The sequence below is a fragment of the Haliotis rufescens genome, unplaced genomic scaffold (genome assembly GCF_023055435.1).
Source record: "Haliotis rufescens isolate VD_foot unplaced genomic scaffold, xgHalRufe1.0.p SCAF_8, whole genome shotgun sequence".
In the NCBI taxonomy this organism is placed as follows: domain Eukaryota; kingdom Metazoa; phylum Mollusca; class Gastropoda; order Lepetellida; family Haliotidae; genus Haliotis; species Haliotis rufescens.
The window spans coordinates 23,712,314-23,730,565 of NW_025964372.1; the positions used below are offsets into that span (position 1 = coordinate 23,712,314).

The 18,252-nt window shown below is 38.8% G+C and overlaps 1 protein-coding gene across 6 annotated transcripts; it reads right to left on the bottom strand.

Annotated features, from left to right (window-relative positions):
- Positions 1-299: 299 nt before the first annotated feature.
- LOC124139305 (GDP-fucose protein O-fucosyltransferase 1-like) lies at positions 300-17,866 on the bottom strand. 6 transcript variants are annotated; one of them, XM_046506272.2, is made up of 8 exons: positions 17,817-17,866; positions 8,563-8,693; positions 7,360-7,475; positions 6,820-6,943; positions 4,789-4,966; positions 3,094-3,289; positions 1,484-1,711; positions 300-860 (listed from the first exon to the last, which is right to left on the bottom strand). In XM_046506272.2, exons 2-8 carry the CDS (start codon positions 8,678-8,680, stop codon positions 672-674), a joined length of 1,149 nt encoding a protein of 382 aa, XP_046362228.1. In that variant the 5' UTR covers positions 8,681-8,693; positions 17,817-17,866; the 3' UTR covers positions 300-671. The 6 variants fall into 6 exon arrangements, with proteins under 6 accessions (XP_046362228.1, XP_046362226.1, XP_046362227.1 ...); XM_046506270.2 differs by lacking the exon at positions 17,817-17,866 and adding an exon at positions 12,466-12,561; XM_046506271.2 differs by lacking the exon at positions 17,817-17,866 and adding an exon at positions 12,320-12,552.
- Positions 17,867-18,252: the final 386 nt, after the last annotated feature.

Consider the following 18,252-nt stretch of genomic DNA (forward strand, 5'->3'; position numbering starts at 1 on the left):
GAAAAATATACTTGAAAAGTAGGTCCATAAAAAACAGGATTAATTTGATCTTTTTTGTTTGTATTTTAGTCAGATATCAAAGGTCTCTGGAGAAAAAAGCTAAATCCTGACGACACTTTAAACAATAACCCCGGTACCATATTCGACCAGGACACTCTCAAAACTAGAAATTGGGGGCTCTTTTTAGAATATTATTTTGGTCAATGGTGAATGTAAATTTCGTGGTTTATGCTGACCATGGCTGACACCCAGAAATATTTATATACAACAGATATATTTTTCCAGAATTTAATTGCCCATAATTATGGGTGCATATAACACACGAGAGCGTAGCATACGCAAATAAATAAGTCTTGTGTGCATTGATCAATCGGAAGGGGTGCTAATTGGGATTGTTCACTAGCCAATATATTAGAAAATATCGCCGAGGGTACTTATTAGAGCGAGGCACTTATTACGTCGAATATGGTATTTTGACTTATTGACCAAAAAAATTTTGAAATAAAATAAAACTGACCTGTCCTAATTGTTCTTCTTTTCATCCTACACAACATTTATGAAGGACAAATATCACTGGACACATTTCAGAGCAATCACAGATTCTCTCAATAAAAAACGGCATCAAAGCAACCAACAGATTAAATTTGAATAAAATAAACACAAAAAGGTCATCATAATTCATCCTTTTTCTGTTTGGGTTCAAAAGCCCAGAAAGATGAGGACAACCCTTTGGTGTCTCGCTCCCGCTTGGCGAACGCTGTGAATGTTGAGATACAGTTTCCTATGAAGTGGTCCGCCTTGCCCAGAATAGCAAGGTCAAGGTGAGGGCTGGCCGGACTACCCTGCTTCACAAACTTAACCTGAAATAGGAAAATGAAATGAAATAAACATGACTCAGATTATATTTTTAATAATTTACTACTGCAGTAAATCAATTAATTGAAAACAATCTTGTTTGGGTAGACAACTTTTTCAAACAGTTTTTCTTCAAAATGTTCAAAGAAAATCAGACTCGACCCCTTCACTAACATATCTTTTTTTAGAGTCTTTTTTATTCTAAATTCTACCCAGTGCAAAATTAGGTGTCCCGTCAAATTAAAAATTAGTGGTTATTTGAACTACATAAAGGGGATGTAACTGTTGCATCACTAAAACATAGTATATGGTTTAACGCTGCTTCTAGCAATTTTTCAATAATATGTGAAGATCCAGGCTCGAATAAGTCTTCAGCAACCAACGCTTGGCGACTGCTTGTTGTAAGAGTCATTGTATCCCAATTGTGTGGATCAATGCTCATGACATCAATCACTGGGTTGTCTGGTCAAGACTTGATTATTTACAGACCGCCCCCATATAGCTTGAATATTGCTGAGTGTGGCGTTAAACAACAAACAAGCAAACAAACAAACACAAGTAAACCAAGGGGAGACAAGAATGGGATACTTTGAACCCACATACAACCACCATCATTGTGAAAAAATACCTTTTTCATGGCCTTCTGCATGACATCTATTAAATCTCTATCATCTGTGGCGACGAAAACCGTACCAGCGTTTAACCTTTTGACCTCAGCCTTGACCTCCTTAACAACACTTTTATCGGACGGGTAACACGTTTCCTTGGTAGCCTTGCCCTTTTCTCCCCTGTAGCCGGTGCACTGAGGAGATGCGAACATGTTGTTGGAGCTGTCCATGTATTCACACGCTCTTTTCTGCAACAAAGCAGCGAAAAAGATATCGATTGGAATGTCTGCAACAGAAATATGGAATCAAGGTCACTATCCCCCAGAAAACTGCCTCCTGGAAAACTGCTCTCCTTGGAAAGTAGCCTCTGGAAATATGCCTCTGGAAATGCTGGAAAAGTCCTTTGGTAATGTTCCCCATGGTAAATGTCATCCAGAAACCGTTTTCCTTCAACACCTCAGTGTTCCTGTTTACCTGTAAAATTAGGCTTGGCCTGGTAAGTCATGTGACTGCCAGTCCCTGTGAACTTGCAAATAGAGTACTGTATAAATCTTTGTTGTTGAAGAAAACCTATATATTATTTTAACGAAGTCAGCCTGTCTGTTACCATCAGGGTTTCCCCTATCAATTTTTAGCGCCAAACAAATAATTCCCTTTTCTTCAAAGTTAATAATATATCTGTCGTGACTTCGTCTCGAAATATTAAAAAAACAGAAGAGAAAATAGTGACTGTACTTTGTGTGAATGACGTGTAGATCTAACTACAGATCTTACTTCAGAGAGGACGTTATTGCACTGAACATGATGTTGAAAAAATTATAAAGAATTATAACCTGGTAATTTTCATACATATTCTCATTTGTTGAAGTTGGGACTGACAAAAATTAGGAGTGACTGGTAATTTTTAGAGTCGTCAGTCCACGAGGACTGGCAGTTTCAAAAGCCAGCGGGGACTCTGCACCTGTTTGTTGTGTGTACAAGCAACAATCAATGGATGATGAGTTATGTTCTAGAAACGACAGACTAACAGATATTCTGCATTCACCCCAAAAACTGTTATAAAATAGCAAACCGTAAGGCTAAAAAAAGATAGTCTTGGTTCTCAGGCACCGCCCGCATCATCATAAAGTCTGCTATACGTTTCGTTTTTATTTCTATTTACAAAAAAATCATAGTACTTAAAAACAATGCGATTCAATATAACACCCGCACTGCTTTACTGTGTATCTCGTGTTATGGCGGCAATAGGAGTGGTATGCTTATTATTTATTGATGGTACTGTTTATTTGGTTACATACTCGTACGAGTTTGAACAACAACAACAAAAAATAAAAACAACGCCCGCCCGCACTATATTTTCATTAGTCATTGCCTGAGAACCAACTCTTTTAATTTTTTAAGCCAAACTGATGTATTTTGAACCCATGCAGAACTTGGGGAACTCACTTGGACAATTGGTATTGTTTGCAAAAACATCTCAGTTGAAACATGTAAGGTATTGAATTAAGAACCTTAAAATAGAATACAAAATAAAATAAAATAAATCCCTTGGTATCTAAACAGTGCCATATACATTTGAGTGAAACTATCACATCAACTATGCATAGTCTGAAAAGGACAAAGAACTTACAAAATCGACCCCATTCCTGAGATGAATCCCAATAAAAGGCTTGTCTTTTATATTTTTGGCGATGAAATCGTTTGCCATTTTCTCAAATTTATCCGACCAGCGGACATATTTCTGTAGTGGGACATCTGTCCGTTGGACGGGGAAGGCTCCGGGCGGGCCAGTGAAGGCAAGTACTGGGTACTCATCTCCAGGGTATCTGCCAATGACAACATTACAAACACTTCTGAGGTTAACTGAGTGTAAAAGTCCAGTTTCCACCTTTGCTGAACTAGGCTGGAATTTCGTGGCTTGATCGTTTGTTTGTTTGTTGTTTAACGACGCACTCAGCAATATTACAGCTATATGATGGCTGTCTGTAAATAATCGAGTCTGGTCCAGACAATCGAGTGATTGACATCATGAGCATCGATCCATGCAATTGTGATACGATGACATGCATCAACCAAGTCAGCGATTCTGACCACCCAATCTCGTTAATCGCCTCTTTATACGACAAGCATAGTGTTATGGCAAGCATGGGCTGCTGAAGACCTATACTACCCCGGATCTTAGATTGGTTAGAGATTGCAGACAAACATAAAAACACCCAACTTCCCCCTTGCAGTTTTCACTGTGATTTTTTAGATTCATTTTTGATATATGCCCACAAGACAGATTGTGCCAAGCTCCTCCCAGGGATAGCCTATTGGCTCAGTTCTCTATATTAAGCTGCCACCAGCCACAGCTATAGTATAGTAGGTGGCCATTTATATTGCGTATATCTCCACATCACATAGGGGCATGCTCAAAGCGTTATTATTACCTGGTCCCTGGATCAATGTGCATTCAACAATCATTCTCAGCTTCCTGGGGAGCATACAACCAAAGCTGCCTGTCAGGCCCAAGAAGGTTAACAACCACTTTGTCATCTCATCCTACCGGGTACCCATTCACAACTGGGTGAACAGAAGCACATTTTGAACAATGTCACTTGCCCAAGGAGACACCACATGTGCTACATGTGCTTCAGTGTGGGGCAGGACCGAAGCCCTAGTTCTAAACTCTCAGGAGCCAAGCTGCCGAAACGCAGTCACCCATCCAAGGACTCTCCGTAATCGACATTGCTAAACTTCCCCCGATTTGTGCGCTGTGCACAGGTCAACGTGCAACCACTACACTAGGCACTTTACAACCATGAGATGACCACGCAACCAACTGACGGTTACGATCACAAACACTTGACTACTTTCACACAGTCAAGTTGATATAGATCGATTGTCAATTTGAAATTCCACTTCATTTCAGCCATAATATTGTTACTCAAGAACTTTGTGTGGTACTGATTTCATTTTTTGTTTATAAAGCGTCATTTTAAACAACCCACAATATTATATAAAATGGATCAGCAAAACAAGAAATATATTGGTTTGGGTTGAATCAAGGGAGGGAACTCCATCCCAACTGACTGAAATTGTCAGCTCTGATTTTATCATCTAATCACATAATGTTTGGTATCACGTTGGCTTGGAATTGCTCTGCACATGTGTTAGTCAGTGCCTGTTGCATTTTCAAGGGAGGCGGACGTCTTACTGTGAGCTAGAATAATGCGCAACTTCAGTTACCATGGTTACAGAAGAACCAAACCTGAGAGCATATAATTACATCGGATAATTTCAACTCACAAAATGCCAAAGGTTACCAATAGCAACTACTTACCTTTTCTGCCAACGTTTAATTTCATGGGCATTCCCGGTTTCATAATAGAGAGGGGAAAAGAACTCGGACTTGTCAAAGTCGATATTGAATGTATCCCAAAAGGATTCAAATGGGTTGCCATCTTTTGCATTACAGTCATTCTCTTTGTCTCCATAGGTCCGCTCACTGTGACAGAATGCTGCAAACAAACAGAACACCATGTCAGACACAACACATGCCATTCAGACACAACACTTTGTACACCAGATCATATATTATGTCAGACACAACATACTCATGATGATGTCCTTCAGACAGAGCATGCCATTCAGACACAACATAATGTCATACAGACACAATATAACATCATTCAGACACAACATGTCATTCAGACACAACATAACATCATTCAGACACAACATAACATCATTCAGAAACAATATAACATCATTCAAACACAACATAACATCATTCAGACACAACATGTCATTCAGACACAACATAACATCATTCAGACACATGTCATTCAGACACAACATAACATCATTCAGAAACAATATAACTTCATTCAAACACAACATAACATCATTCAGACACAACCTAATGTCATTGAGACAACATAATGTCAGTTAGACACAACATTATGTCAGTTTGACAACATAGAGTCATTCAGATACAACATAATGCCATTCAGACAATATAATTTCATTCAGACAACATGTCAATCAGACATAACATGTAATTCAGACACAACATGTAATTCAGACACAACATAATGTCATTTAGACACAACATAATGTCATTCACAAACAACATAATGTCATTTAGACAATGTAATATCATGAGGCAACATAATGTCATTCAGACAACAATGTCATTCAGACAACATATTGTCATTCAGACAACATGTCATTCAGACAACATAATGTCATTCAGACAACATAATGTCATTCAGAGAATATAATGTCATTCAGAGAATATAATACTCAGGCACAACATAATGTCATTCAGACACAAAATGTCGATCAGACACAATACAATGTTACTGCAACTCTACAAAATGTCAGTAAAACAAAAACTAACTGGTGAACTAAAATGGCTAAATCCACATAACTACAACATGCACAATGGACAACAAACACTTACCAATCCCACATGAAAGGAACAGATATTCTCTCCTCTTTAGGGGTGGTGTCATGGAGGTTGGTTGCTAAACTATTTGAATCTAGTGACTGAATTTCTAACATCGGAGTCATGACAAGGACCCCGTGTATTTCTGTTTAACTGAGTGAGTGAATCATGTTATGTGGTAACTTTATTATTAGTGGTATGCAAGAAGGGTTACACGAGTTATGCCCCTTTGTAAACAGAGAATTTGTTCCATCTCACACAGTGTAGAATGTATGATCATGTATCCTTAGTAGGGCTGGGACGGGTAACTCGGGTACTCGGGTCGGGTGGTAACTGAGTAGGACCCGGGTACCCACAGGACGTGGTTAGTCACATGATTATATTGTTTAATGGCAAAAATTATCTAGCACTCTATGGTTACACTATAAGTGACATATGTTCACATTTCTTTCTGACTATATAACATTCCTTCTGACATTATATGTTTGCATAATTATATAACTTCAGTGAACTTCCGTGTATGCATGACCAGATCGGATTATACATGTATCTAAATATATTTTGACAGGAATATGGTCAAACGTTTCTCAATCGGACATTTTGTACCTATCTCTTGAGACCTACAGCGGATACCCGGGTAGTAAATTTGGACTCGTCCCAGCCCTACACTGAGTTACGGTATATATGTTCTTCTTGATTGTGATGTCAAGTACATGTGTTTCATGTTGTCATGGTAATGCCAGTTAGGCTGAGGTTTCAGTTATGGCTTAGGATTTGGTAAAGATACCATGTTTTGAACTACAGTCATCGCTCTTGTCATTATTGACTAATGAATTAAGATGATGAGTAACAAAACATCGAGTGAGTTAATATTGGAGTTATTGTTGTCAATGGTTGTACAGTGACTTGGAATGTACGTACATATGCGCTTCCCTGGCGGCCAGAGTGTTGGTGCCAGCTTCTTCATGAATCGCTCCATGGTGATGACACGATGGAACTTGGCTACCTCGCTAACTTTGAAGTATGTATCGAAGGAAACCTGGACCTGTTTAAGAGAGAAATGAAAGTGACAAATCTCAGGCCATTGCAACATATAAGTTTCAGCCTCATAAACCAGACTGCATTTGAATGATAATTCTATCCATTTTAGCTATTATACATATTACATTATTACAGACTATTTTTCAGTTGGGAATTTTCAGTTCAGGGGATCATTTATATAAGTAATCAAGCAGTAACTCTTGTGGTCATGAACACATGGTTTTCAGAAGAAAAGTCAAACAGATCTTAAGGAACCCATGCTTGCCGTAAAAGGCGACAATGCTTGTCTTAAGAGGCGACTAATGGGATCGGATGGTCAGGCTTGCTGACTTGATAGATCCATATCATTGTAGCCAATTCCGTGGATCGAACAAACAAAAAGACAGAGTGGTGTTTTCAATTGTTCCATGTCAGACTTACAGATCTTGTCTCGTATCTGCGATATTCTACCCATGGAGGAAGTATAAGGGTACGGTTGACAGAGGCTGCAAATCGCAGAGCTCCCAAGAACTGGTCTGCTTGGTTTCCAAACCTCCCTGAAAAATATGAGAAATAAATCAGAATTGAAGCACCCACTGGCATAGAGGAACTCTCAACTGGCACTGTTGTATTTTGGTTTTCAGGAACAGATGGAATCGAAATGCACATAACCATGATAACTGCTACATGTGCAAATGATTTGTATTGAAACAAGAATCTTCAGGAGATGACATATCCCCCTGGTCTGGTGCCACTTTCGGTTTATTGAGTTTTGCTGTGACCACTAGAGACGTACCCATACAAGGACAATAAGCAATATAGTCATTGCTGTGACCACTAGAGACGTACCCATACAAGGACAATAAGCAATATAGTCATTGCTGTGACCACTAGAGACGTACCCATACAAGGACAATAAGCAATATAGTCATTGCCGTGACCACTAGAGACGTATTCATACAAGGACAATAAGCAATATAGTCATTGCCGTGACCACTAGAGACGTACCCATACAAGGACAATAAGCAATATAGTCATTGCTGTGACCACTAGAGACGTACCCATACAAGGACAATAAGCAATATAGTCATTGCTGTGACCACTAGAGACGTACCCATACAAGGACAATAAGCAATATAGTCATTGCTGTAACCACTAGAGACGTACCCATACAAGGACAATAAGCAATATAGTCATTGCTGTAACCACTAGAGACGTACCCATACAAGGACAATAAGCAATATAGCCAGTGCTGTGACCACTAGAGACGTACCCATACAAGGACAATAAGCAATATAGCCATTGCTGTGACCACTAGAGACGTACCCATACAAGGACAATAAGCAATATAGCCAGTGCTGTGACCACTAGAGACGTACCCATACAAGGACAATAAGCAATATAGCCAGTGCTGTGACCACTAGAGACGTACCCATACAAGGACAATAAGCAATATAGCCAGTGCTGTGACCACTAGAGACGTACCCATACAAGGACAATAAGCAATATAGCCAGTGCTGTGACCACTAGAGACGTACCCATACAAGGACAACAAGCAATATAGTCATTGCTGTAACCACTAGAGACGTACCCATACAAGGACAATAAGCAATATAGCCAGTGCTGTGACCACTAGAGACGTACCCATACAAGGACAATAAGCAATATAGCCATTGCTGTCCACTTCCTCTGAATTGAGCTGACCGATGCAGGTGAAGATGAGGAACACTGTCAGGGTGATCATCACTGGAGGAAGGAGCATCTTGCTTGGAAACCTGGAAAACAGGACTTGGTTACCATAACAACACATCTACAGAATATACACCAGAAGACAGCTTCATAAAACCAGAGGTTTCAGAGGAGAGTAAGGGGCAATGTGAAGGTCAAAGGTTGTATTTTGTCAAAGAAATAATTCACACTAAAAACACATTATTCTAGTCTGTATACTACATACTTACTTCATATCAAATGTGATAATACATGCAGAAATGACTGAGTTAAGGGAAAACATCACATTTCAAATGTTATATTGTTAGCAGAATGTGTTAACTAAACATGCAACCTCTAAAGCATAACACAAAACAACCGTTACAGAGTGTATGACTTATTCAAAATACTTTAAAAAGCATAGTCTTGAATGGAAGTCCCCTGTTTGAAACTGGTACAGCAAAGCTTAAGAAAGCTGCTTTCTTCATGGCTAACATTGACTTCCTGTGAGTCATTTCATTGGCCGGTCATAGTTTTTGCGAAAGGTTGTTCTGATGTGACCTGTAATGGGATGTCCTCGGCGATAGCGAGAACTTCTATCCGATTTTAATGAGATTGAGGTTATCTAAGCATGTTAATAATCCTGTTTTCTTTATTTAAAGCATTCATTGTTTATTGTTCAGCAGGCTATCTCTGCAGCCGTTGTAATATGCAGCTACCAGCCGACTCTTCTTGCATCAAAACATGGGGCTGTGTACTCGCAGGCAGATGACCACAGATCACTGTGTCGGATTAAAAAGACTGATTAATGAGTGATTTCGGTAATTCGAGGCAAATTAGGTGTGTCGGAGTCAGAGTGCGAGACTGTCATCTTAGTAGCACTGATTTAATCGGTTCCCATCATAAGTGTCAGGTAAAACTGATTGTCGGATTAACGAGTGTTGGATTAATGAGACTTGACTGTACATGCAATGTGGCTGCACTGAAAGCCATGTCTTACCAACACTTTATCTATGCATCATTGCTCGGATCATAATAAAAACAAATTTAGCTTCAGAGACCCTAGTTTCAGGGGAGTTGAAAAAGCTGTAACACTGGAAGGGTTTATACACACGAAGTCAAGTTTCCAATGACTGGGCACGAGTAAGTTAATCCCCTGGGCGACTTTGTGAGATTTTGGCAAATAAAGGCTGAGCAATACAATAGACCATGTTGCATGTTGTTGTAAGCCATTAGTCCGGATTACACACATCACTGAACACAAAATTGTGGCATTTCAGATTTTTATTTACCATTTTATATATCATTAACATATCACAGTCATGCACACAAACACATAGATATGCGTTTGACTATGAGATAAATATATACAATCACTCAATACACCACACTTAATTTTCTAAATCTAGATGAATGGCATGTGAAGCTGATCTTGCAAAAAATGCAATGTCTATGTTTCCAGCACTTTGTAACAACTTTGTTCGACTTCCTGGGAAGAGCGTCACATTGAAAGGTCGACTTCCTGTGCAGACACCACTAGAAGAAGGGGTTATGTAAACATGATGAAGGTCAAAGGTTGAAGCTTGTGAGCAAAATAAGCATAAGTTAGGGCCTAGTCCATGGCTACTGTGTTTCCGTACATGTGTCCATTATTTCTTTGAAGTCACCCATAAATAAGGGTGGGGCACTGGACTTCTTTCCATCTTTTTTGCCTCTGCCAAGCCATGAGTGAGTGAGTGAGGGGGTTGGGTTTAACGCCGCTTTCAACAGTATTCCAGTTATATCGCGGCGTGTCAGCTTAATGTGGGAGGAAAGCCCGAGGTGATGCAGGTGTCAGACGTTTACCCAAAACCCATGAGCACGGGTATGGTGCTGACAAACCTAGAAACATAATTGGGGCGAAGAGGGATTCGAACACACAATGATAGGTTTCTGGCATGCCCAAGGGACGCAACTCTGCACAACGAATTGCGGCGTCTTAGACGACTGGGCCACAAGTGCCCCCTGCCAAGCCATGATATTCATGAGTCAGTCACTTATTGAAATTTTCCATTCCTATCAATACTGATAATAAAGGCTATTGATTATCAAGGCATGACAGCCACATTGATTAACCCAGATTCATAAACATGATTAAAGGTGTTGTTCTGATACCCAAACTATTCTAAATGTTAGCTGCTATTGGTTTTATTGATTTTCTTGTTGAATGCATCCAAAATACATAAATCGTTCAAATCTTCATAAATATACAGATGGTTAGCCTTACTACATGTACTAAATGTAACTCAAGTTAATCAATATCAACATCAATCAATCACTGTGCATCTGCCATAAGGGCATCTACGTACAATGTTATATATATTATATAGACTCCCTAGCTGCTACCAGTTCTCTTATCAAATGCTTATCAGCTAATAACGTAAACATGTGATATGATTATGGCAACAGATCTAATGTTAATTTAGTAAATGAACATTCTACCATGAATTTGGAAATTACTTGATTCTGATTGAGTAATCAGCATGATCAGAGGCTATTAAATCATAATAAATCCCCTCTGATTGAAACACCTGGTTCGACGGCCGCATCACCGCGGAAGCTAATATTCATAGAATAGTACTTTTTGCAGTAATTGTTGGTAGGCATATTTAAATAAATATATCTACACTTATAGGTTACAAAATGCAAATTTGCATTTACTACAATATTCAAAGGATGTGTGGCAATACATTTCGTGCTGAAAACACAATAGAAATCTTCAAAGAGAATGTATTTTAAGTTTTGGGGACAACTGCAAAGAGATTGGAATTTGGTGTTTCTCTATATACGACTGGGACATCATATCTTTTGCATCACAATGAGCAATATGACATCATAATGGTGACGCGCTGTGTAGAACGAAAGCTTTGCAAAGGTTGCTTAGTTTTCTTTAGGTGTGCCCACCTCATGTTAGCTTACCAAGTTGCCATGCTTATATGCTTTCGATGCCTGTCATATGATCAAGTGAAGTATTACTGTGTAAACAAACTGCTTAAGCGTATACAGCGCCAAATTTTGCTTACAGGCTGTTGTTGGTGATTATATAATTCAGATCGACAACCCACTCAAAACACTGGACTCAACCCATGTCACTTCACTCAATATATTTGCTAACACCAAAGAGTGTGCATTTTATTTAGTCATGGCAGAATGGAGATAAACATACTGTGTTTTCAATGTAGAGCTAGGCTACCTGTAGATTTAACCACGCTAAATTTAACATTTCAAACCTCACGCTGCGCTTTCGATTCCAAATTCAATTTAGCGCAGTTAAATCTACAGGTAACCTACCTCTACATTGAAAACACAGTATGTTTATCACCTAATTAGATCTATCAATTGCCTAAAACTGAACTTATGGCATTATAAACATTTTATTGATTAAATCATTAATTATTCATGGTCGTTTAACTTCATGGTAGAAACACTGACCACTTGAGTCCTTGCCATTGTTAAACAAGTAGATTTGCCTTCATGCTGGTGAGCATCCTTACTTTCCAATCACCAGTATCACTAGCAGCATTGACAAGAGGAATGATATTTTTACTGAGCGCTGCAAAGACGTACAGTGCAACGAAGAACGCGCTGTGAAGTGCACCGCACTGGCATCGTTTTAGCACAAAGCACAACAAACTGTCAATGCAAAAACACCTGCCTGTTCTAAGTGTGAGGAGGAAGTGACCGGCGACAGTGTCGGCTTGTGAAGTCCTGTACCGGTATGTCCAGCGGGGCACCTGTTGTTCAGCACGCGACAAAATTATATCCCACGCTACTTCCTGGACACCTGTCGATGCAACTCACCTGTACAGCAACCGTCGCATCACTCTCCGAGCAACAAGCCCTGCACAAACTGTACACGTGTTGCACCTTTATTTGTTTGTGTACGAAATAGGCGATTTCTAAGGGAGACTACTCTCTCTTGACTCTTTCAGTGTGGACCATGAAATATTATCAAAGGACCACGAGACGCGACGGGCTGGTGTGGCTGTAGGGGAATTCGTAATTCGTCGCCACTATCAACTCGTAGACAAAATCCACGATGAACTCGTAGACAAAACACATACAATAGGGAAATAGAACTGAATTGTGATTTATTAATTAGGCTTCGATATACTTACGTGGTTATTTATTTATTTATTATGGTTAATTACAAAGAATCCTTCAAATCCTTTAATAATAATAATAATCATAATCATAATAATAATAATAATCATCATCATCATCATCATCATCCATCTCGTGGAAGGTCAGGCCTATACTTACTAATGGATCAATGCAGGTTAGAGACAAACTCCAGAATGCCCATATCAAAAACAAATTTCGGACAGAATATAAATGTAGACTTAAGAAAAGAATTCAGAGCTTCAAACGTCAAATTAAGTCAAAGCCACAAATACTTTTCCTGTACCCGTCCTTTCTTATTCCTTTGGTGTTGTTGCTTGTACGAAACAAGAAACTTAGGGTATTGACACCCTCACACGAAGAATCATGTCAGACAATAGATCCCGCCACCCTCGCTCTTCCCTCGATTCACTCCCATATTGTCAGACATCCCATTTGTCAGCAATCTGACCATAGGTCACGCCACAAGGCAGCGTCATAATCCCCATCCTGTTGAACATCATGATCGTTGATATCTCCAACCCAAACTTCTAAATTAGCTCATGAGGAAGCAGTATGGGTAAATAGAGATATTTCACAAATCCGAAAAACAGGGGCAAGAGGTGGAGCTGCGTTGGGTCCCGTCTCCCAAAGACTTCTTGGAAATTAAAAAGTAGACACACTGGCGAAGCTAGCTCTAGACAAAGAGGAGATACAGCCTATTCCCGTCAGTAAACTTGAGTTAAAAAGCAAAATCAAAGCCTCCATAGCCCAAAGAATGCAAGCCCTGTGGGTGGCAAGTAAGATCGACAGAAAATTCAAAATTCAACCCAAGATCCACCAAAAGTCATACTCGTACTCAATGAAAGGAAAATTCTTACGCCTCAGAGTCTGTCACAAAAAGCTCTATGACAAGGTATGCCCATCCTGCAATCAACCCGAATTCATTGCTGTCTTGTTACTGGAATGTCAAGACCATGCCCCAGCCTGGGCTCGATTAGGACGAGAATTGCAGTTAGATCCGCTATCTGTCGTACATCTCCTTAAACCACGAGGATAGCGAAGGCCAAACTTACTATTTCTGAGAGATGGACAGCTACTCGAAAGTATATATACAGAGCAGCCAAAGATAAAAAAATGAAATCATATCAATAAACCAAATAGAAATCTTATCAATACAAAAAGAGAAATTTAATGAATACTAAAACTCACAATAGATATGTGTACCCTATACTCACACATACGTTCCAAAGAGGGACAGGTCAGCCGCAATTGCTGAGGCAGAATGCGGACTCTTAAACTCTTAAAGCATCAATGGATGGTATACGCAGAGTTGAGTACATTGAGTCTCAGAGAGGAACCCCACAAGTATTCTTTGATGGGTTCAACTACTCTAAAAATCGAACCAGATGCCAGACAACACACTGGAGATGTATCACCAAGACCCACGAAGAAATGTTCCACTGTTGGGGACTTCTTTAAAGATGTCTCGGACCACTACCATCGCTTATATTTACCAGTTATAATGAGATGGCGTGGTTTAATTAACGTGGAGGCTCTTTATGATAGAGCTGTTTTGAGCACTTTTGCACACATTTATTTGTCTGATCCTCTTAGGAAGGATGTCAAGAATCATGATGGAAACAAGGTATTCCACAGTTTTCTTAAACGAGCCAAAGATGTGGGATATAGTTTCATTGCCAGTGTGCACTTGTTTATGGTTCTGTACTGTTGGACGGTACAGAAATGAGTGTCAACCTGCAAGCGAAGTGCCATATCAAATCGGCCCAGACTCTTCAAGGAAAGGGTATAGGAACGGTAACTGCATCGTGTAAATGTGCAGTGTGTCGAGGAGAGAAGCAACCATGCAGACCACGATCTTAAGCGACATGTTGGAGTGGCTCGATCCTTTCTTTACCGTCTTCGCCATGCTTGTGGTATTGTCACATCGCCATGCTTGTGGTATTGACACAGAGTTACATCCATGGTACGACCCAGAATATATTGTGGGTGTCATGGAATATGATTAAAATAAAATTCTTTGGAATGGGCCTTATCCAGGCCAACAAAGCCGACCTTGTCCTTTTTGATAAATCCAATGAAATCATATATGAAATTGAATCTTCTGTCCCTTTTGACACCAGTGTGATTGACAAGACTCAGGGAAGACACGACACCTAGCTTTCGAAATGTCCAATCTCATTAAAATCAGATCTTAGTTCTCGCTACCGCTAAACGTAGCGAGAACTAAGATCTGATTTTAATGAGATTGTCGAAATGTCACGCTTGCATCCCAAGTACCAATTTTTAAGTTGTCCGACTCATGGTTCTCGGTGCCTTAGGTTTGGTACCTCCCAATCTTTTGACTGACATTGGGAGAGTACCCGAGTTTTCTGCTATGAATACCACCCTTCTGACAATCTGGGTAATGCAGAAGTCTGCACACTGTTCGAAAAGTTCTGGGTAGGTTCGACTAGGCAGCGCTTCCTGGGAGAAGTCCCATTCGCTGTCTGGCCTGCGTGTAGAGGAGGCAAGGGCCCTGAGCTGGTGATGAGCCTAACCAGCCTGACTGTGCTGGATCACCCAAACCCTCTTTGCTGCATTTTTTATTTTGATCTGTACATAATGATAATAATAATAATACGTACAGTAATCCACTCCAACCACTTACCGAACGAACATCTTCTTCTTAATACTGTTGCTTAGGTAAGTGAAATGCAGTGATAGTAATCATTTGTAATTATTATCATTTAAGTCCAATATAACTAAACCGTTAATACGAAATCATTCCTGTTTGTCTACGGATTCACCGCAAATTGTGTCTACGAGTTGGGCGCACATCCACGGAATGGGTTTGTAATAGTACTCTGCGTGACATTTACCCATTGTCTTTATGTAAACGTGTATTGCTGGACTGGTCTAGGTATAAGAAACATTTAGTTGGCAAGGTGAGTGAAGTGTAGTTTGAATGGTTTGATCCCAACTTGCTAAATCTTGCTATTGATGTATTGCGAGTTTCAAAGTATCGTGCGAAGTTTAAATGTATCTGGCGAAATAAAAATGTATTGAGAAATATGTATTTATCTTGCGAAGTATAAATGTATATGGCGAAGTTTTGATGTATCTGGCGAAGTTAAAATGTATGTGAAGTGTGTATTTATCTTGCGAAATTTATTTGCATCTTGTAAAGTTTAAAATGATCTTGCGCGGTATGCATATATAATACGACTTTTGCAGCGTGTAAAATGGATGTGACCGGTTTGCTGTGCCATGCATACAATGTGGCGTGTGCGACCTGATGAATTATACGAGGTATTGAGGTATTTTAGACAGTTTATTTGTAGAAAGTCAAAGAGGCCCACAGTACATTCAAAATGCAAATTCTATGTATTTCATAAAGTGCTATGAAATATATACAATTTCTCTAGATTTGTTGGAAAATAGATAGCCCGAGCAAGGTATTCTTATTTATCTGAAGGTAAACTGCACTATTTTTTCAAATGCCCTAACAACAATATGTTAAGAAACGATTCTTTTTTTTCTATTTGAAAGGTTACTTTTAGTGCTTTATGGGAATGGAAATGAAACAAAATCTGTCAATTTAGATATTTTGAATTCAGTCCATATGCACACCCAAAACGTTCTGGTAGATTTGCACTAATGTAATAACATAAGATTTAATTCATACTTTAAGACAAGTATTAAGTATTACATACTTAATGACTTGCTTTTCTTAAAAAATTGAGTACCTTTCCACCAACCGCAACAAACCGTTGACCGCTCGTTTATGATTTTGTTTATATAACCAACATGTATCAATATAATTTGATATATTATTATTTTGTTTCTGTTACTTTGTACTGGAGCGGTACTAAAATGAGTCAGATAACTTGTTTACCAATCCTGTTTCATTTATTAAATATATTTAAATCATGCTTATTTGATGTTGAACTTTGGAGTTTTGTTAGCGACTGATTCAAAACACGCACTTTTGTTCTTTTTAAAAACAATTTTAAACATATTTTTATTTCAACTGAAAATTGGGATCGGTAAACGAGACAGCGCTTATTTTGATACCTCTCCCTATATGGAAATCAAGTACCAAAGATAGTCAAGTGTATACATAATATTTACACAAACAATACGTTGGAGGTCAGTTATCAGCAGTGCCCGGTTTTGATAGTCAGAATGATGGGGTTAAACGTAATATTAAGTACAACATAATGTACACAAGAAACATATATATTACATGTGAGGGATTGATATATTAATTAACTTAATTAATCTTGTTCTGTGAGGAGGCCAAGAATTTCGTTTTACAGTAAACTACGGTTATAACGAAGTCAAAGGGACCACTAATTTTAGTTCATAATAACCGTAGTTCGTTATAAGCATATATACAACAAATGGCCGGGACTAAAAAATAAGTTCGTTATATCGGTCAGTTCGTTATAAGCGTGTTCGTTATAAACGTAGTTTACTGTATTTTCATATTTTTTCAGGACATCCAGCATTTTCAGTAAATCATTGTTGTCGTTAAACCCGACGAAACCTTTAAAATATCAAATTGTCGGTCCTATAAACATTCGCATTGGTTATGACTGATATTTGACCCAAGGTTTAGTACATAGCTAACTTTATCTGGCTAAAATACAACGGGATTTGTCCAGTACTGGAGAGACCAGTTGATAATATTTATATTGCATAAAAGTCCAATCAGTTCCGTCAAAAACGATAACGATTATTTTGCCGGGTTATTACTTTGCCAAGGTCGGTGTGTTTCTCTGATATATAAACCTGGTTCTGAAACATGAAACCTACCAATCGATAATATGACCATGTTGCCAAAAATTGATATAGCTTAGGTTAGATACTAGAACTGGCTTTCACTTTGAGTGAATTCATTGGAGTATGAAGAAATGCATTTCCAAACTCCACCGTCATATAGCTGGGATATTGCTGAGTGGGGTGTTACTTAAACAACAAACATCACACGTTCGTTTCTTCCTAAAGGAAATGAAACTTTCAAATTAACAATTAAAAACAAACACCTGATATAAATGATGTCCTCAAATCATTCCAATCTCCATCCTAAGCCACCAGACTTGAAAACATAAGTTTGTCCTATGTAGTGGGAATTATTTTACAACCAGTGGAACATGTGTTGACTCAATGAGCAAGGGAATCAATGTGTGTAAGGTCACAATTATAAAGAATTTCTAATTGAAATATTGTAAAAAATAGGTTCTGTATATGTGAAGTCAATATGGGGATAGTTTTTTATCGCCATTGGTTTGAAGCATTAAAATAACATTGTTTGTCAGCCTTGCTGTAGCCTTGGATATTGTATTGATCTTTTCTGTGTTTCAACAGCTGGTTATTGAGGGAGCTTGTGTTTTCCAGGGGGTCCAGACCCCTTCTGAAAAACCAAATGTTGTGTGTTGTGGGCAGTAAAATCATATTGGATATTGATATTTCCCTTTTACC

Excerpts from the sequence above, each read along its gene's own strand:
- LOC124139305 (XM_046506270.2), bottom strand. The coding sequence starts at position 12,485 with ATGCGACGGTTGCTGTACAG. Across the intron at positions 6,944-7,359 it reads GCAGATACGAGACAAGATCT|GTCCAGGTTTCCTTCGATAC; the intron begins GTAAGTCTGACA and ends TCTCTTAAACAG. Across the intron at positions 4,967-6,819 it reads GCCGCCAGGGAAGCGCATAT|CATTCTGTCACAGTGAGCGG; the intron begins GTACGTACATTC and ends GTTTGTTTGCAG.